The 22033-nt window shown below is 43.4% G+C and overlaps 1 protein-coding gene across 1 annotated transcript; it reads right to left on the minus strand.

Moving 5' to 3' along the window:
- Nucleotides 1-763: 763 nt before the first annotated feature.
- Nucleotides 764-21517, minus strand: LOC311132233 (synaptotagmin-11-like; the record flags this gene model as incomplete). Its single annotated transcript, XM_084165459.1, has 5 exons — nucleotides 764-1074; nucleotides 1168-1288; nucleotides 6347-6574; nucleotides 7032-7765; nucleotides 21484-21517. 5 exons carry the CDS (start codon nucleotides 21515-21517, stop codon nucleotides 764-766), a joined length of 1428 nt encoding a protein of 475 aa, XP_084021585.1.
- Nucleotides 21518-22033: the final 516 nt, after the last annotated feature.

A 22033-nucleotide genomic window follows, 5' to 3' on the forward strand; every position in this document is an offset into this window, starting at 1 on the left:
ATAAATTAACCACGCCTCTAATATTACCACTCCTGTTAAAAGAAGCATTTCCCTACTTTAAAAAACAGCCCCATCGCAATATAAATTAACCACACCCTTTAATTAACATAAACCCTCCCAATTTTGTGCAGTACCAGGGGATACTTCCTGATTTAAAGGGAATTGGTACACTACGTTAAGAGAAAATATGACCTACTGTATTCTGTGGCCACCTTCCTTCCCAGGTGTGTTTTATTTGTAACTTGTTCAAGCATGCAAGTAAAGGAATGTTTATACCTATGGGTGGCAGGGGCTGGAGAAGGAGGGAGGAGTTGTGATGCACTCTCTGTTGTGAACTCTGATTGGATGAACCACAGCCCCTTTACACACCCACCAACCGGTAGGACCACATGGATCTCGCTAACAGTATTGATTGTGTAGGCTATATATTTGTGTATAAATTTTTATATGTATATATAGATATATATTCCGATTTTGATTTTTAAATCCTCAATCAAGTCTTTTGTCGTCAGTGATTCCTGAAAGTCTGGTCAGATTTTTCTCGGCCCCGGTGGTCGTCTCAATGGTTGCGGGAATTTTTCATAGAAGCGAGTGTCCATGCTGGGTGGGGTTACGGTGGTCTGGTTGTGTCTCTTTATTTCAGGCGGGAAGGGTTTTATTTCTAAGTGAATAGGATTGAAATAGTAGTGGTGGTGGTGGTTTTTCGACAGAATATCCATTCCAAGAAAATTGCAAACATTTTGGGATATTTTTCTGAGCGGTCCTAATACTCGCCCAGGTTGTGCCACTTGGCAATCTGCCGGCGGGGGTTGTCGCAGACCTCTCTCCAGTGGGTGACCCCAGTGTGCATGAGGCTCTGGCCACCCAACACCAGGCGGCCCACCACCTCGTTCTTGGTGGTACGGTCAAAGTCGACCACCAGGAACTCCACAGAGACGTCGGCCAGCAGCTCGGCGGGCACGTCGTAGATGAATGACTCGTTAAAAACGGGGTTGAGCGTGCACTTCTTCACGTGAGTCTTCTTCTTGGCGATGCGCTTGCGGCCGTAGAACACGTTCACCTTCACGTAGGGGTCTGTGAGGGATGGATAGAGGGGAAAGGGGGTGAGATGTGTGTGTGTGTGTGTGTGTGTGTGTTTGTGTGTGCGTGCGTTTGTGTAGTACTCACTGCCTGACAGGCCAGTGATGTCCATCTTGGGCAGGTGTTTGGCCTTCAGCACCACCACATTGAGCCTGTGAGTGACAGGCTGGTAGGACAGAGACACCAGCAGCTCCCCACGGCTCACACACTGCAGAGAGAGCACAGGGTTAGAATGTAGATGCACACACACTGCAGAGAGAGCACAGGGTTAGAATGTAGATGCACACACACTGCAGAGAGAGCACAGGGTTAGAATGTAGATGCACACACACTGCAGAGAGAGCACAGGGTTAGAATGTAGATGCACACACACTGCAGAGAGAGCACAGGGTTAGAATGTAGATGCACACGCACCCACACAGCGGGGAGAACACGGTTAGAACACACACATACAGTGCCATCAGAAAGTTTTCACACCCCTTGACCTTTTCCGCATTTTGTTGTGTTACAAAGTGGGATTAAAATGGATTTAACTGTCATTTTTTCCTGAACTATCTACACAAAATACTCCAATGTCAAAGTGGAAGAGAAATTCAAAAAAAAAAAAGACACATAAATGGAAAATAAAACACGAATTCATCGATTAGATAAGCATTCAACCCCCTGACTCAATACATGTTAGAATCACCTTTGGCAGCTATTACAGCTGCATGCCTTTCTGGGTAAGTCTCTAAGAGCTTTCCACACCTGGATTGTACAATATTTGCCCATTCTTAAAAAAATCTTCAAGCTCTGTCACGTTGGTGGAGTAATTTGTAAATGTTTACAATTTAATAAAAAATGAAATGTCCTGATTCAATAAGTATTCAACCCTTTTTTTATGGCAAATCTAAATAAGTTGCTAGACAGCTAGACAGCCATTTTCAAGTCTTGCCATAGATTTAAGCCGATTTAAGTCAAAACTTACGATCACTCTGGAACATTCTACGTCGTCTTGGTAAACAACTCCAGTGTATATTTGGCCTTGTGTTTTAGGTAATTGTCCTGCTGAAAGGTGATTTCGTCTCCCAGTGTCTGTCGGAAAGGAGACTGAACCAAGTTTTCCTTTAGGATTTTGCCAGTGCTTAGCTCTATTCCATTTATTTTTACCCCCCAAAAAACTCCCTAGTCCTTGCCGATGACAAGCATACCCATAAAATGATGCAGCCACCAACATGCTTGAAAATATGTAGACTGGACAAAAAGTTAATTTCTTTGCCACATTTTTTGCTGTATTACTTTAGTGCCTTATTGCAAACAGGATGCATTTTTTTGAATATTTTTATTCTGTAGAGGCTTCCTTCTTTTCCCTCTGTCATTTAGGTTAGTATTGTGGAGTAACTACAATGTTGTTGATCCATCCTCAGTTTTCTCCTATCACAGCCATTAAACTCTGTAACTGACCTTACAGATAATTGTATGTGTGGGGTACAGAGACGGGTGAGTCATTTAAAAATGATGTTGAACACCATTACTGCACACAGAGTGAGTCCATGCAACGTATTATGTGACTTGTTAAGCACATTTGTACTTCTGAACTTATTTAGATTTGCCATTTAAAAAAGGGTTGAATACTTATTGAATCAGGACATTACATTTTTTATTAATTTGTAAACATTTCTAAAAACACAACTCCACTTTGACATTATGGGGTATTGTGTGTAGATCAGTGACACAAAATCTCAATTTAATCCATATTAAATTCAGACTGGAACACAAAATGTGGAAAAAGTCAAGGGGTGTGAATACTTTCTGAAGGCACTGTACATTACACACACAAAGTACCTTCATACACACAAAACCTGACTTGCACAAAAATATGGCAGACAAACCTCCATAACCCACCCATCCACCTACACTTCCAGTTTGCACACAATTCATACACCATACATAATGACAGTAAAACTAATATCTGTAGACCTGCGGCTATCCCCATCTTTCTGTTCATCTCTCTCTTAGTTTTTCTCTTGGTCCCACTCTCTTTTTCACTGCTTTCATGTCTCTCACTCTTTCTCAGAGCGTGAATTCCTATACTACGTCTAGGTGTCACCATGGCAACGCGCTGTGGGAGGCGGCCCAAGGCTGAGCTTGAACTTAGATCGGAGAAATAGAGAATTACCCAGGCCGAGATGTGTGTCTGTGTAATGTGTGTGCGGACGTGTGCGCGTAAATCTGCTACCATCTGCTCTGGGATCTGCATGCAAAGTATGGCGTAAATAGATAGCCTCCTAATTGTCTCTACTACAGTGTATCAGTAGCTTTTTCATTAGTGAGCAGGACTACTAGGGGCAGGGGAGCTCTGCTCTACGAAAAACACAAATAGTCTGAAACCACTGCAGTCTGTACACAACCATTTGTAGTGTACAATAGCTCAGTTCCCTACCATTTTAATATTTTTGACTATATTCTAAAGTACTTATGTAGTAAATGGTGCATTTCATACTTAAAAGCACCGTTTGAGTATATAAATTAACATGCCATAGACTCACTGCAGTGCGAAATGCAGAAATGACCCACCATGTTTGGCATTGCTTAGTTCCCTGACATTTTAATCTAAAGTACAAGTAAATGGTTCTTGCTGCAAGGCACAGTCATAACAGCGCTAGGAGCTAATGCCGCCATATAAACCAATGTGACATTTTGGACGGCTTGTGCTGAATGGGAGTTTTGAAGCGTTTAAGCGCTACTGTAGAATGGTGGAGAATCACAATGGCCATGCTCAAAAGATACCTTTTTATGTTCTAAACGGATAATAGCTTTTATGAACCACCGCTAAGTGTGTGAGCTACTGCTGTCGTAATGAGTGTGACGTCTTTACTGTCCCCCACTTCAATAATTTAAACTTCCCCCTCCACTTAAGTTCCCCCCAGTTAAAAGTTTCATGGACGTCTCCTCTGGACGTATGGTCCGGCCACAATCCTTTTTTTCCCCCACAGTTCCGTCTTGCTTTCTCTCCGTCCAAAAACACTATTCTCTCTCTCATCCATCTCTCTCTCTCTTTCTTTTTTCATTGCCATTGCTCTCTTTCTCTCCATCAGCAGATACCCATGTCTCCTCTTTTTCATTTACACAAACTAATCTCTCTCCCTCTCCTATTTAAGTAAGTTCTCTCTCTACTGGAAGATCGATTCCATCCTGTCTCTAAACCCCTTAAGGTTGCAGTAAAATAGGAGGGAATTCAATTTAAGGCCCTCTTCTGAACAACGGTGTAAAGAGATGAGAGAGAGATGGAAGGAGAGGAAGAGGGGGAGAGAGGGGGTAGAGAGAGATAACAGAGAGGAAGAGAAAGGAAGATGAGACAGGGAAAGAAGAGAAATAGAGGGAGAGGAGATGGTGGAAGTATGTACTTATACATCTCCACATGAGGGAGAGGGGTGCGAAATAGTGTGACTGCATGGAGGTGAAATTTAGAATGTTGGAGTGAGTGTATGTGTACATGGAGGAAGAAATTATGATTGTGTGTATACATTTCTGTACTGTCTCGCTTGACAGGCTTACAGTGGCACTGGGAATGATACTTATACCTGTAATGTGTTTACACGTGTGTGTGCATGACCGTGTGCGTGCATGTCTGCTGTCTTCGAAGAGTAGCTGTGCGTACTGCATGAGCTCTAGAGATTATATCATTATGTTTTAATGTCTCTGTGGGGGCCTAATGGTGTGTGGGTTATTTACAGTCTGTCCTAAAAGCCATATGGTCTAATCAGTGCAGATTTTGCATTAAGTGCAGGTTTCTCTATCTTGGTTATCTTTTTCTCAGTGCAGATAGTGTTGGGCGGGAGTTCCTTCTCATCTAGAGCAGCTCTCTCTCTCTCTCTCTCTCTCTCTCTCATCTCTCTCTCTCTCTCTCTCTCTCTCTCTCTCTCTCTCTCTCTCTCTCTCTCTCTCTCTCTCTCTCTCTCTCTCTCTCCCTCTCTCTCTCTCTCTCTCTCTCTCTCTCTCCTCTCTCTCTCTCTTCTCTCTCTCTCGTCTCTCTCTCTCTCTCTCTCTCTCTCTCTCTCTCTCTCTCTCTCTCTCTCTCTCTCTCTCTCTCTCTCTCTCTCTCTCTCTCTCTCTCTCTCTCTCTCTCTCTCTCCTCTCTCTCTCTCTCTCTCTCTCTCTCTCTCTCTCTCTCTCCTCTCTCTCTCTCTCTCTCTCTCTCCCTCTCCCTCTCCTCTCTCCTCTCTCTCTCTCTCTCCCTCTCTCTCTCTCTCTCTCTCTCTCTCTCTCTCTCCTCTCCCCCTCCTCTCCCTCTCCCCCCTCCTCTCCCCCTCCTCTCCCTGCTGTATATGGATGATGTGTAATGATGTGGGGAAAAGGCTTTGTTTCCGTGCTCTGATGGATGTCTTCCTACAGTCAGAGATAACGCCAGGCTCTCTCCACTTTTATGGGCCTAATGGGTCTCCAATCAATACAGACACACACACACACACAGACCAGCCTCACAGATACGTTTCAGCTGCATGTATGTGTGTGTGTGGAGTGTTTGCATGCGTGTGTGATAATGATTCAATGAAAGAAAGATTGTTTGCCAAAAAGCAAACAAGCCAGGATTGGTTATTATATTATTTATACCATTTCATCATATTTAAATCTGTAGACATTTATTTTGCAAATGTATCACCCTTCTGCCAACCCTGTGCTAGAAGCCAGTAATGATTATTGTCGGTCTCTTCTCTCTTTCTCTCCATCTTTCCCTCTTTCTTTCTCTCTCTCACGTCGTTCTCCTTATCCCTCCCCCTTCATCTCAAGTGTTGCTGGTCATAAAAGCCCAGTAACTGCTCCACCTATCCATCCTAACCTCCTCTCTCTCTCCCCCCCCCCCCCCCCACCCACCCTTCCAACTCCTCCCTCTATCCTCAAATTCTGTCTACTCATCGCTCTCTGAATTGCTCTCTTTTACCACACCCCTTCCCTTCTCTCCCTCCCTTCCCCCCCTCTTCCTCTGTCCTTCTTTCTAGAGTATATTTCATCATCTATCCCCCATCCCTCACCTTTCTTCCTCTGAAATTTATTTTTTATACAAATACAAATCCTCCTCCATCATCCAGTTTCTCCTCTCTCTCCCTCCTTTTCTCCATTCCTCATCCCCTTCTCTAACCAGGATGGGTCTATTTGTCAGGTCATTATTATCAAAGAGAATGTATGTGTTCTTAATAACCGACCTAAATAAAGGTAATAAATCAAGGTAATGCATCCTCTCCTCTCTCCCTCCATCCATTCCTTTCCCTTCATCCCCATCCCTCACCTGGATGTGTCTCTTGCTGATCTGTTGGGTGATGTGGACTCGTCCCGTGCTGGGGTCCACCCCTGCCAGGGGCACCGCCACCTCCCCGATGACATCGTCACGGGCAAAGCGGTCAAAGCTTAGCACCAGGAAATGCAGCGTGAGGTCGGGCAGTGCGCTGTAGGCCACGCCGTAGAACGTAAACGTCTCATCAAACACCGGCTCCAGGGTCTTCCTCAGAACGCGGGTCTGCAGAGCAATCGGTTATATTTCAGTCTGGTTGTTATTGTGACAGTAGCACTTAAAACAGTTACACTTACAGTAACACTTAAAACAGTTACACTTACAGTAACACTTAAAACAGTTACACTTACAGTAACACTTAAACAGTTACAGTGACACTAACAGTAACTCTTTTACAATAACAAATAACAGGGATAATGCAGGGGTCTTCAAACCTTTCTTGCCGCATGTTTGCACAATAAATAAAAAATTGTGTTTTCTTATTTTTTATCTAAAATCTGTAATAATGATAATTCAAATAATTCAATAATGAATGAATTTTTTTTTTTTTTTTTTTTACAGTATTAGCCTAATTAGGACCACAACCCCAAATACCTAAACCCTCAACAACGCAAATCAGAGAAAACAGTGGAAAGGATCAACCCTGTAGGTAGGAAGAAACCTCCAGAGGAACCAGACTCACCTTGACCCGATGCTTCTTTTCTGGCAGTATGGTCATCTTCACGTAGGGGTCCGAGCTACCCGCCTGCTCGTCCACGGCGGGCAGACCCTGGGCGCCAACAATGGTCACCACCAGCGCCTTCTTGGGGAAGTTGTAGTCCACGGCCAGGCTGAGGGTGCCTAGGGCAGCGGGCGGCATTGTGGTGCCCTCCCCCTGGCACGGGGTAAAGGGCGAGGCTGTCTTGCTGGCGTCACAGCTACTGCTACTGCTGTTACCCCTGGAGCTGCTCTCCAGGCAGCAGTAGTCGGCGCGGATGGGCAGCGCCTGCTCTAACCTGGGCTGTCCAGCAGGGGGCAGTAGGTGGCTCATCTGCAGATTGGTGGAGCCGTTGAGCAGGCCCGTTTCTGGGTTGACGTCCACTAGCGTCACCCTTCCTCCCCCTCCTCTTCCTCGCTCACCATTACGACCCCACTCAACGCCGGATCCGCCGCCATTACGCGAGGAGCCCGGGCGTCGACCCACGCGGACGATCTTCTTGTTACTAAGTGTCTCCGGGTAGATGCTGATTCCCTTGAGCATGTGGATGAACTTGTAGGGCGGGTCCACGGCCGGGTCGCAGGGTCCCGATTGGAGCTTGTAACTGCCCGTCAGCTGGCGGTAGCGACGCTGGCAGCAGGTCCAGAGGAAGACGGCCACCGTGACTGAGACCACCAGGACCCCGGCGCCCAGGAAGCCCGCCAGCACCGGGGACACCTCTGAGAAGGGAGCGGAGGAGAAAGAGGGACGGGGGGAGAGCAGGGAAAGGTTATTCACTTTATCTTATAATTTCCTTTCCATTGTTATTTACCCCATTCCTTCAACACTGATGGGTTGAAACCCTTAACAGGAAGATCTGACCTTTTAAAAACTGCCTTCAACAAACAAATTAAGAACACGTGAGATATGAAACATCATGAAACAGAAGGTTGGATTCCATCAAAAAGCATAATTCTCTGCCTAAAGTGAGAACATGAAAGGCTGTCAAAACTATGTGCTTAAAAGCAGGAAAAACTGGTCCAAAACACAAATAAACTTAAATGGATGGACTTGAAAAACGTGGTAGGATCAAAGTATTTCATTTCTTCCCGGTTCACGTTTCTTGGGGCCTTGCCACATACAGTTCCTGTAATCCTACTGCAACAGCTTATAATATGTTTTACACCATGTTTACCAGGAGCATTTTGGAAAACACACAACACCATTGACCTCAATTTGGACTGAGTGTGTGACCCAGTTTAACAAGTGACTGACAGCTGTGGCACCAGCCTGGATCTAAGCTTTGGGTGGCACTTTCTTTGACAGTACACACTGAACTGGTATTTACCTTGAATAGTGGTGCGAAATAAAGTGCTACCTAGATTTGATGTGAGGAGGAAGTGAGGACACAGAGCGAGGGAGACCTTTTCGGAAAACATTTTAAGAGATGGATAGATAAGAGCAACAAACGTGTGATTGAACACTTGATATTTTGATAAAGGACTTTGAGAGAAAGAGACAGAGAGAAAGAGAAAGACAGAGAAACCAGTCATGGAATACTTCACTGTGTAGCATGTCACTACAGGGTATTACAATAGGAACAAGCCTGAATAAAGTCTTCCATTACTGTGGCCAGGTTCAGTATAATTTGATATAAAAGTAATTCTGCACTCGGCTTGCTACTCCCATTCATTTCATCTTGCATTGCCTCTGTTGGGAAAATTGCTGCATTATATTGTTCTGCTGTTTTGTTTGTTGGTGTAACCTAATAAAAATAAAATAATTGCAAGGAGAAAAGAGCATGTTGATCTATATTTACATTTACATTTTAGTCATTTAGCAGACGCTCTTATTCAGAGTGCATACATTTTTCATACTGAGGTACAGTACAGAGTATGCTTTACTGTTTGACTGTCCAATCATGTTCAATATGGATGTTTGTGGCTATGTAGACTGTAGGCGACAACCATGAAAACACTCATTGTAGTATAAGTAGGTATCTCATCAACTCAAGACCTTCCGAACCCTGTTGTTTTGACAGCCATTTTGGATGTTATGAAAGATGACTGTTTTGGTCACAACATCTATGGCTGCATTTCTTTCAAAACATTTTAGTCATTTAGCAGACGCTCTTATCCAGAGCGACTTACAATTAGTGAGTGCATACATTTTCATACTGGCCCCCCCGTGGGAAACGAACCCACAACCCTGGCGTTGCAAGCGCCATGCTCTACCAACATCTATTAGAATGCAACAATAATTTGTGTCGTTATGGCTCGTACAAGGCTGACTTACTTTCTTACAGTCTCTTTAGTACTGACTCGTTCTCTGAGTAACCTGAGAGAGATAGCCTCTTCACCAGCCCCGTAGTCACACACACACACCGTAGTCAATGTTGTAATGAGTCCAAATACTAACCTGAGTGACAGATCTACCTTGTTATAACTGAACTTCAGTAAAGGCTGAAATGTCAAAAGTCAAAAAAAAATAACAAGCCTATAATTGTCTTTGACAGACCTGCCTTAGATCTATCATTGGCCTACACTTTTAACAGCAATTTAGCCTGCACATATGGGTACCCCTATGCCCAAGTGCCTGCCTGGAAGTGCCTGCCATTGTAAGCGCTATCTGCTGATGGTGTGTAGGTAGATTAAGGTTTGGTGATGCTGGTCACATTTTCTCAGGGACTGATTGACAGAGGCACAATGTCTATCTTTGAGTAAAGTAGTGGGTTCTCTGTCTTGTTGCTAATATCCAAACTATGTTTGTAATGTTACTTTTCTGTGTATGTTTACTACCATGGAAACTTGTTTTCTTTTGCCCTCTCCTTCAATTTAAACAATTTTATTCAAATTAAGCCATTTTCTCCAATAATATTATTCGGTCTTTCCTTCACTGTCCTCTCTCTCTCATATGGGTGGCCTTGGCAACAGCGGGGCCCCTCTCCCATCGAGCTGGTCGGTCGGAGCTGATTGGAATTCCGAGTTCACCCCGGAGCGGATGAGAACAGGATGTGTGTTCCACCGTCTCCACACTTAATCAGACTCCAGAAGGCACTGAGAGACGGGGGTGGGGGGGTATGTGTTTACACACACACACACACACACACACACACTGAGAAACACAGACACTGGTATACAGTGAGAGTGTTTTCCAGTTAATGGACACCCATTACTGTAATGTGGTGAGGGATGGAAGCCTGTGAGAAAGTGAATGTGTACAGAGTGTGTGTGTGTGTGTGTATCTTTGCGAGTGCGTGTGTGGGGTCAGGGGTGTGAAGAGTGTAGTATTCATGCGGTCTTGCTCCATCAGGGGCGGGACAGGGACCCGGGGCGTATGTAACGTTCTGCATACAAATCATCAGTAAGGAGACAATGCAATGCACACTATAGAGCAGGGGTCTCCAGCACTACTAAGTATGCAGGTTTTCACTCCAGTCCTGCAATAACACACCTGATTCAGCCAATCATTGTTCAGACTGTAGAGATCTTGTGTGTGGTTGTCAGACGCTGCTGTACGGCTGCACTGATCACAGCTATAATGAGGCCTCAAGAGCTTTGGAGTGTTTTCTCCTTTTCTCCTGTGACTTCTATGTAAAACAACTCCGCAGCAAGGAAAATTGGTAGATTAACTACACTATACACACACTTAGCATACTGAACGTTCGTGCACTTACAAACATGAATAAAAACACCCACATACTGCATTCACAAAAAGCCACCTATGCAAATGCATAAACAACTAAAAAAATAAAACCCTGAATTATGCATGCCATTGTCATGGAAGTTCCTTCTCGTTTTTTAGTGTAAATGGACCATTTTGCTCACTAATAGGTTTAAAGGGACTACATTACTGTGTAGGCAACGGAATACATAGTTGTTTGTGACTATTCACTTGTTTACTGTAAGGGCAGTCATTTTATATGGTAAGAGCCATTCTGACTTCTGTATAGAGTCAAGTCAGCCACTAGAATGAGTCACTCTCTATATCTCACTGACCTCTCATTGGGTCTGTGAATGAATACAGATACTGATGAATACAGATTAATATGAATGTCTCATTCAACTTGATGTGTCTTCCTAACAATGGTATCAAAAAACGTGGAATTTCAAGTGAAGTGCAGTTCAGATTTATGAATGCCATATGGGGTTGTCTGCCGACTGAAGAGATTCCGCCCACCAGAGTTGTGTTCAATATGGCACACGGAAAACAAAAATCTGTGTTCATGTTGGGCAAGTTCTGGCAGTATCTCCCAGTTTCAAAATGTTTCAGAACGTTTTCTCCCTACTGAACACGACCCCGGTGTCATGTAAAAGGTGGTGGGATAGGCCTTAAACTGAAACAAGAAGCCACACCCACCAATGGACATCCAAATGATTCAGATTCACAACTGCAGTTTGTAAAGCCACCTTCTTTGGTTAAAATCTGTGACTGAAGCCCAAATCAACCTCAGTGGTCAGGAATAACTACACACAGTCACATTTGCTTAAGGTTACCTACCTCTGTTATAAAGCAAAGATGACAGAGGCCCCAGCTATCGACTACAATAATTCTACGAGAGATTTTCTCTTGGAGGAAAATGGAAGTAGAATTTTAAGTCCTCTTCCTTTACTATCAAAAAACAACAGGTTTCAGCATAGCAGCCTTCATCAGCCTTCATGCACCTTGGCTGGAATTAGTAGCCTGGTAAAACCAGACTGAACGCAGCTCTCACCATTGGAAGCAATAGTGAGTGCAGCATTCAGTCTGGTTTGACCAGGCTAGAACTGAACTGGATGACCCCAGATGCTTGAAGTTGCAGCCAGCCACACCCCGGCCCACCAGTAAGCTGCATGTGCAGGGATTTAGCTTTAGTGTTAGCTGCCAATATTCATATCCAGCAGGGAAGTCAGCTGGAGGGGCTTAGCAACAGTGCTGGAGGCCAAAATTGGGTCAGGGTTTGCAGGCACTTGTCCAGTTGTGTGACAGACAGGAGGCTTTTAACAGCTTGACAAGCCAGACAGAAAAACAAAAATGGCCATGAAATGAAGGTTGTGAACACGGTTACTTGAGGATAGGAATCGGGATAGAATTCAAAGGTAGCAGGAAGACAAGAGCGAGAGAGAGGGAAATGGTTAGGAGAGAAAAGGGAGAAGAAATGGTGAATGAAAGAGACAGAGAGTCAGGAAATGTGGTATGAATGAGTGGTGACATCCGCTGCTAACAGAGACACAACCAGTGAGACAAAGGATCCATAGCTAGGGCCCAGATGGAGAGTCGAGAGAAAGCGTGCCAGACAAACAGACTGCTTGGGACATTTCTGAAGAGTGACAGTCACTTCCCTGCGGGCCTTGGGAATTCAGAACAGCAGACGCTTGTCTGCGTACCGCAGGGCATACCTCACGGCTAAACCATTTAGTCAATTCGTTATCGTCATTAAAAACAGCTACTGGCATCCAGTTCTGCTTTCCATTCGCTCTTTCTCCTTTTCCCCTGAGGCAATGTTTTACCTATTCCCACTCCCTCTCTCTTCCACTGACTATCTCCGTAGTGTCTACAGTAGCTGCCCACACCCACTCACTCCCCCATCCCCCTCTAGACAAAGACTTGACCCCCCCCCCCCCCCTCTACTCCATTGATCATTGCGACCCCGGTGGGGCATCAGACATTTTTTGGAGGGTCTTTAAAGCACAGCTGAGATGCTCTCGTTGCTTAGAAACATCCCCTCAGAGAGAGCGAGACATCCCCAGAGAGAGTGAGACATCCCCAGAGAGAGAAAGAGGCATCCCCAGAGAGAGAGAGAGAGAGAGAGAGACCATAAGGTCAAGGTCTAAATGAAATAAAACCTTGAGTGAGTTCATACCTCGATAACAATACTGAAGGCGAAATCCAGGATTTAGTAATAAAACCAACGGTATCAAAAGGAACAATGCTTGAAAGAACAAATGTGTGAGCGTGCGCGCGCGTGTACACAAGTCTGTGCATACGCAGGAGGCGTCCATTATTAATAAACTGCAGTAAATTGTTAATCATGAGCAATGATTCTATTGTCTGATTCATACGCGAGGAGGAGAGCGGGGAAGTGTGGGACTGTGGAGGAATACGGGAATACACAGGAGTGTGAAGGTAGGGCAGAAAGAGGAGGATGAGGGCATGATGGAGAGAGGAGCGTTGGAGTTTCAGAAGAGAGGAGGAAATGAGGAGTGTATTATTAAGGATGCGTGTGACGTCTGGGCTTAGATTACCAGAAGAGTAGTAAATGTAACCAGCACGCCATACTCTGAATTCACTCATTCTAACACCTAAATTATGGGTAGGTAGCATAAACATAACCACATGTAACATATGGATTTGAATTAGTATACGCATCAAAAGTCCCAATGCAAAGTTACAACTCACTTTTCTATTTTTTGAGTTATTACATAAAACCGATCAGAATTCCAAAGAATGCTAAACTCATGTCGGAAAACGTTTTTACGGGGTGTGATGCAATATGGAGGACCCAGCAAGCCAACCTATAATGTAAACTCAACAGAAATAACTTCAAATATATAACTTCAAATTAATCCAAATCGTTTGCACTCATGACTACTAATTTCAATAAAATTCAGCCAATTTACAAGCAAATACTTTATGAATGTATTGTCACAAATCAACTTGCAAGGTTGCTAGCCAACTAGCCTGCTAACGTTAGCCCTACCAGCCTGCTAACGTTATGTTAGCACTGAATCAGTCAGCCATTTTTACATTTTAGTCATTTAGCAGACGCTCTTATCCAGAGCGACTTACAGAAGCAATTAGGGTTACGTGCCTTGCTCAAGTGCACATTGTCAGATTTTTCACCTAGTTGGCTCGGGGAGTCTAACCAGTGACGTTTTGGTAACTGGCCCAACGCTCTTAACCGCTAGGCTACCTGCAAAATAGATAGATTCCAGATGTCAGTCAGCTAGCGCGCAAGCACTTAGCCAAGGTGGAAAAAGTTACAAAACTCACATAGCCTACTTAACAGAGAACATGCCAAAAGTTGACAAAACAAAAAGGAGAACAGACGAGGTACTACACCATTAGTGCAAACAGGTATGATTTTCTATTTTGTTTGGAGCCCACGGCAAGAAAGCACCAGAGCCTGCCATGCTAATGGGTTCCCACTAGATAACACAGCCACAAAGACTGACTAGCATGAGGTGTGGCTAACGTTAGCCAGCTTGAGCTAGCTAGCTTACGACCTCAGTAGCACAGAGTAGATCCTCCATATGACGTTGAGAAATAGTGCATTGTGGGTACATTAGAAGTTATCCGGAAATAAGTCAATAAATATGTAATAACCCCAAAACATTACTAGGTTTGTACTTATAGGTAACCAGGTCATGACTACAACTAAGTTACTAAGTCTTTGACCACACTGTGTTGTTACATTGGTGAGTAAAAACTCATGTTTCCTACCCTTTAAGTGGCAAACCATCCAGTTCAGGAGTGACCGCTAACTTCATGAAAGGTGACGTCAAGGTGCGAGGAAACACTACATTCCTAAGTACCTCCACTACACAGAGTCGTGTCTCAAGAATTGTTCTAATAAAATAATAATATGCCATTTAGCAGACGCTTTTATCCAAAGCGACTTACAGTCGTGCGTGCATACATTTTTGTGTATGGGTGGTCCCGGGGATCGAACCCACTACCTTGGCGTTACAAGCGCGTGCTCTACCAGCTGAGCTACAGAGGACCACAATAACCCAAACACTCATAGAAATGTTCTTGTAAACAATCTATTTTCCCTCTTACATGTTCAACATATGGCACACAGTAGGACATTAACAAAGACGAAACATCTGTAAACATCCATCTCCACTACTGCCATCAACACGAGGTAAATCACTGCTGCTCAGCTTCTCACAGGACTGAGCTAATAGACTATCTAAACCACCTTTCACACAACGTTAGCTTTGTCTGTGTGTGTTTCTTCATCCTGAAATCTCGGTGAATATGAGTGATACAGACAGACATCTTCTCCCGAGGTGGACTATGCTGTATTTCACCACTGGGTGAGAAAGGGGCTTGTCACTGACACCAGTCACTATGGCATTAAATCACAAGCGCTGTTCCGGCTATGCCGGACACACTGCAGAGAGAAGGTACGGAGAGAGATGGAGGGAGAGGAGGAGAGGTAGGACTGTGTGTCACTGTGTCGGCTCACCCCTTCATCCAGGCTAGATTGCCTCAGTAAGACATGTACCCCCAAAGAGACAAAGAAAGTCAATAACATAAGGGTACTAAATAAGGACAACCTTTTAAGTGACTTATACAATCTTCATAAGCCATATAAAGATGTTTTGCATTGCTTATGTTATGACTGTGTAATGTCCTCATCAAGTACATGTATGCCACAGTTACCAGAAATGCTATGTACAGAAGATTCAAACTACAAAAAAAAGACATCACAATCTGACATTCAGACCCTCGATCGGACCATCTCAACCACACAATCAGTTGGCTAAACCTCCAGTAAATTAATAGCAAACAATAAAGTAACCTACTTGAACAACATCTCACCAACGGGCTGTAGTCCCAATTCATCACTTTACAAAGATGGTCCATATTTCTAAACCAAAACAAATGTATATCACTTTGGCAGCGATTCAATTATGCAAACAACTTTGAAAAGACTGTCAAACTCAATAGTGTTTGCCATTATATTTCCTGTAGAATGGCAGAATATCTTATTTATGTAGATCTGATTCGATTGACAGGAGTAGGGCTAACTTCTTTCTTCCTATAGCTCTGTCTTAGGTGCAGACTGTCCTTCAAACAGCTCCTACTCAACTACTCACTGACTCAAGAAGTCTTTCTCCCTGCCAGTCCTTCAGGAAACTCCTACGCCATAGTTTTGAATCCAAGATGGCATAGCAGGCTGGGGATCTCAAAATATCAGCCCTCTTTTACATCAGAGACTGACAACCCACACGTCCACAGTCATCACGACCATCCCCTCGGTCCACATGCACACCTTGGATAATAAGCGATGGTGTATAGTGATGGCTAGGAATAGATTGGGGTCCAATGGAACACAGTTTCACACCTTATTACCTTTTTTAAACTATCGTGCCAACCCGAAACATACTGTGCTGGCTCGGATATACGCTGCGAAAGAGACCGCCTCCTTAGCCTTGTAGTTTTTTCAAATGAGAGATTATATATATATATATATATATATATATATAGTGCATTAGGAAAGTACTCAAACCCCTTGACTTTTTCCACATTTTGTTATGTTACAGCCTTAGTCTAAAATTGATTAAAATTGTTTTTTCCACCTCAAATCTACACGCAATACCCCATAATGATGAAGCAAAAACAGGTTTTTAGAAAATTTAGCAAAAATAAAAAAAACTGAAATGTTACATTTACATAAGTATTCAGACCCTTTACTTAGTACTTTGTTGAAGCACCTTTGGCAGCAATTACAGCCTTGAGTCTTCTTGGTTATGACGCTACAAGCTTGGAACACCTGTATCTGTGGCTTGCGAAAGTATTCACCCCCCTTGGCATTTTTCCTATTTTGTTGCCTTACAACCTGGAATTAAAATAGATTTTTGGGGGGTTTGTATCATTTGATTTACACAACATGCCAACCACTTTGAAGATGCAAAATATTTTTTTATGTGAAACAAACAAGAAATAAGAAAGAAAAACTGAAAACTTGAGCAAGCATATCTATTTACCCACCAAAGTCAATACTTTGTAGAGCCACCTTTTGCAGCAATTACAGCTGCAAGTCCCTTGGGGTGTGTCTCTATAAGCTTGGCACATCTAGCCACTGGGATTTTTGCCCATTCTTCAAGGCAAAACTGCTCCAGCTACTTCATGTTGGATGGGTTCCGCTGGTGTACAGCAATCTTTAAGACATACCACAGAATCTCAATTGGATTGAGGTCTGGGCTTTGACTAGGCCATTCCAAGACATTTAAAAGTTTTCCCTTAAACCACTCGAGTGTTGCTTTAGCAGTATGCTTAGGGTCATTGTCCTGCTGGAAGGTGAACCTCCATCCCAGTCTCACATCTCTGGAAGACTGAAACAGGTTTCCCTCAAGAATTTCCCTGTATTTAGCTCCATCCATCATTCCTTCAATTCTGACCAGTTTCCCAGTCCCTGCCGATGAAAAACATCCCCACAGCATGATGCTGCCACCACCATGCTTCACTGTGGGGATGGTGTTCTTGGGGTGATGAGAGGTGTTGGGTTTGCGCCAGACATAGCATTTTCCTTGATGGCCAGAAAGCTAAATTTTAGTCTCATCTGACCAGAGTACCTTCTTCCATATGTTTGGGGAGTCTCCCACATGCCGTTTGGCGCACACCAAACGTGTTTGCTTATTTATTTCTTTAAGCATTGGCTTTTGTCTGGCCACTCTTCTTTAAAGCCCAGCTCTGTGGAGTGTATGGCTTAAAGTGGTCCTATGGACAGATACTCCAATCTCTGCTGTGGAGCTTTGCAGCTCCTTCAGGGTTATCTTTGGTCTCTTTGTTGCCTCTCTGATTAATGCCCTCCTTGCCTGGTCTGTGAGTTTTGGTGGGCGGCCCTCTCTTGGCAGGTTTGTTGTGGTGCCATATTATTTCAATTTCTTAATAATGGATTTAATGGTGCTCTGTGGGATGTTCAAAGTTTCAGATATTTTTTTATAACCCAACCCTGATCTGTACTTCTCCACAACTTTGTCCCTGACCTGTTTAGCGAGCTCCTTGGTCTTCATGGTGCCCCTTGCTTAGTGGTGTTGCAGACTCTGGGGCCTTTCAGAACAGGTGTATACGTATATACTGAGATCATGTGACAGATCATGTGACACTTAGATTGCACACAGGTGGACTTTATTTAACTAATTATGTGACTCCTGAAGGTAATTGGTCGCACCAGATCTTATTTAGGGGCTTCATAGGAAAGGGGGTAAATACATATGCACGCACCACTTTTCCGTTATTAATTGTCTAATTTTTTTAAACAAGTTATTTTTGTCATTTCACTGCACCAATTTGGACTATTTTGTGTATGACCATTACATGAAATCCAAATAAAAATCCATTTAAATTACAGGTAGTGCAACAGGATGGGAAAAACGCCAGGGGGATGAATACTTTTGCAAGGCACTGTATGTCATCATGCAGTGTTATACTGGTGTAACATGTATTGTAAATATAATATGAAAAGGGTTGCACTGTATAATAAATAAATATGTATACTATGTAACGGTATAAGTTACAGGACATCAGAGATTTGTATGTGTTGAAATAATTGATTATCTGCCTTCATTGCCTTCACTCACTGTAGGGGCCAGCAGTGTATAGTTATTGCTGGGCAGGCAGCGTTTCATTTTCTCATATCAATTTGAGACATTACAGGAAGAAAAAAAAATTATGCACTCACTAACTGTAAGTCGCTCTGGATAAGAGCATCTGCTAAATGACTAAAACATAAATATAAATATAAAAATAAAATATATAAATATAAACATATTTGGGGAGCTTCTCCCATTCTTCTCTGCAGATCCTCTCAAGCTGTGTCAGGTTGGATGGGGAGCGTCGCTGCACAGCTATTTTCAGGTCTCTCCAGAGATGTTTGATCGGGTTCAAGTCCGGGCTCTTGCTGGGTCACTCAAGGACATTCAAAGACTTGTTCCAAAGCCAGTCCTGCATTGTCTTGGCTGTGTGCTTAGGGTCATTGTCCTGTTGGAAGGTGAACCTTCGCCCCAGTCTGAGGTCCTGAGCGCTCTGGAGCAGGTTTTCATCAAGGATCTCTGTACTTTGCTTCGTTCATCTTTGCCTCGAACCTGACTAGTCTCCCAGTCCCTGCCGCTGAAAAACATCCCCACAGCATGATGCTGCCACCACCATGCTTCACCGTAGGGATGGTGCCAGGTTTCCTCCAGACGTGACGCTTGGCATTCAGGCCAAAGAGTTTAATCTTGGTTTCATCAGACCATAGAATCTTGTTTCTCATGGTCTGAGAGTCCTTAAGGTGCATTTTAATGAGGAGTGGCTTGGTAGAGTGCTGCAGAGATGGTTGTCCTTCTGGAAGGTTCTCCCATCTCCACAGAGGAACTCTGGAGCTCTGTCAGAGTGACCACCGGGTTCTTGGTCACCTTCCAAACTTCTTCCATTTAAGAATGATGGAGGCCACTGTGCAGACATTTTTTCAATGCTGCAGACATTTTTTGGTACCCTTTCCCAGATCTGTGCCTCGGCACAATCCTGTCTTGGAGCTCTACGGACAATTCCTTCGACCTCATGGCATGGTTTTTGCTCTGACATGCACTGTCAACTGTGGGACCTTATATAGATAGGTGTGTGCCTTTCTAAATCATGTCCAATCAATTGAATTTACCACAGGTGGACTCCAATCAAGTTGTAGAAACATCTCAAGGATGATCAATGGAAGCAGGATGCACCCGAGCTCAATTTCGAGTCTCATAGCAAAGGGTCTGAATACTTATGTAAATAAGGTATTTCTGTTTTTTATTTTAAATACATTTCCAAACATTTCTAAAAAACTGTTTTCGCTTTGTAATTCTGGGATATTGTGTGTAGATTGATGAGGGAAAACATTATTTTAATCAATTTTAGAATAAGGCTGTAATGTAACAAAATGTGGAAAAAGTCAAGGGGTCTGAATACTTTCTGACTGCACTGTATGACTGTGTTCTCATGAATTGGATTATATAATCTTGAAGCCCATTCAAAACGGTATGGGACTGGATACGGAAGTAAAGCCGAGGGGGTCATCACTTTCACATTGTCCTTTCCAGAACAGTTACAGCAAGTATAGGGAATGCATAACCAGGCCAGCTCAGTACAGCTTAGTTTGGCTCGGCTCAGTAGTATGAAAATCCCTCAGGTGGGGTAAACTGCATCTGTTCCCTCCAGCTTTGGCACTGGCCTCAAATCAGAGGGAAAATCCGCTCATGAATCAAAACAAAAGCCATGCAAGTTGCTCTGGGCGATGGCTATCTGTTAAGGAGATGAATTATGGTAATATGAATTTAACAATGCAGAAAGGTTGATAATGAAGAGATGATATAACAAAGAGTGCTTTTGTTGGTGTAATTAGACTCCCCACGCCCTCTCATTGAGGATCTGCTCTAACACTCCAGACACAAACAAACAACATGAGCACCTCTCCCCTTCAAACAGAAAACATAATAATCTCCACTGGAGCACATTTATTTTCATAGACTATTCGGGTCGGAAAAGAGGAGATTTAGACTGTTTCTTACTGATTTTGTCAATGTGATATGTCCCATCCTGTCCTGTTAGTTGTCTGCACTGGTTGTTGTGTAATTGATTGTTGATTAATTGCAGGTGTAAAACATATATTTATACAGTAAATATATGCATGTGACTGGGTGTATCTAGTGACTTAACTAGATAGATTTCAATGAGCGCGCACATTGATTGCCCAGCGAGTGAGGTATTTGGGCAGACGTGAGAGAACACCACCCACCCTGCCCAAATGTTCTGTTCTGCTATTGACAACGGGTCCATTTCAGGAATTCGGGTAGATGTTCATTACAACAATAGAAGAGCAGCCAGTCGGGCACAGTTGATGCCAAGCCTCAAGAATAGACTTAACGTCATCATCCTCTCTAACCCACACGCGCTGTCAAAAGCCATTCGAGAAGGATGGAGAAGGCATGAGCGCAGTAGGTGCAAACCAAACGTGTCTCACCCTTAACAATAAACCTGTACCGCGCACGACATTAACCAGAAGTCAATATATATAATTTTTATATATAATGTCACAGGCACATTTTCATTCAGTCTATATCCCCTGCCAACATTCTTCCTACAAGACTAAATCTGACGAAGCAATAGTGGCTACTGCCGGAAACTAACGCACGCATGACCATACATTTTCATGTATAGTCCTATTTGTAATCCCAACAAATTAAACATAGACAATAGGCCTATGCTCCGTTTTAAAATGATTTGAATCGTTGACACAGTCGAGGCCTTGATAGGTCTGTGTTCTCCCCTCTGAACATTGTTGATAATAATACATACACCCTAAATCCACATAGTTTAAAAGTGGCTTCCTATATTCTAGGTGGCTTTTTTTTATGTATTCCTGCTGTTGGTTCAAAGCTATTTAATAATCAGAATAACATCCACTGTAGGAGATAAGACTCACAATGGGGACTCAACAATGTAGGCTACACATCACTCGTGTCGTATTAAATAGACGTGTGCCATTTAATTTCAAACATGAAATTAATTGAATATAGCACAAAAAACGAGACTTTCGGAAAATAAATAAAATAAAGTGGAGAATAAAGTGTGTAGTACCTGGAGTCTTTCAGCCTTGTTAGGCCAACAAGACACCATTTAGAATCTGTGGAGAACATGAGTAACACTAATTTTTCTTCGGTTAGCCTAAAACAGTTGCCTGGCATGTTATTTATCATGCGGAAAAACATTTAATAATATGTCTTACCATATGCTGGTCTTAAATTGGTTATCTCAGCCATTTTGGGGTTCAAAAGGCTGTGTTGTCCCCCCAAAATAAAAACAACAACAAATCAAACTCGCAGGCTTCTAATTTATTTCCATGAATGATATTGTCCCTACGCTTTTTCTTTAGGTCAGTAGGCTATATCACCCGGGTGATGAGGCGACGATGTTTGACAGTCGTATTGTCCTCAGTCCGAAATTATTGTTGTGATTCTGTGGCTTCGCAAGGATGCTCTCGCGATCGCTTCAACCCACTCCTGTCTCGAGCTCAAGTCGGGTGCGGTTACTGAGCGAGACGGCTACAACCAGCCTTGAGGACCCCCCTGACAACGGTGAATTTAAGGGAGAATCTCCTTGATTCCTCGCATCCACTTTTCTCGCCTCTTTAACAAAACCCATTGGATGAGAAGGTCAGAGGTCCCGCCCCTCTGACCTTCTCATCCAATGGGTTTTGTGAAAGAGGTGAGAAGAGAGGACTGAAGGAATCAAGGAAACGCAATTGAGATTCTCCCTTGGAAATGTCTGGTAGAGAG

The sequence above is a fragment of the Coregonus lavaretus genome, assembly GCF_964263955.1.
Source record: "Coregonus lavaretus genome assembly, chromosome: 7".
NCBI classification, from domain to species: domain Eukaryota; kingdom Metazoa; phylum Chordata; class Actinopteri; order Salmoniformes; family Salmonidae; genus Coregonus; species Coregonus lavaretus.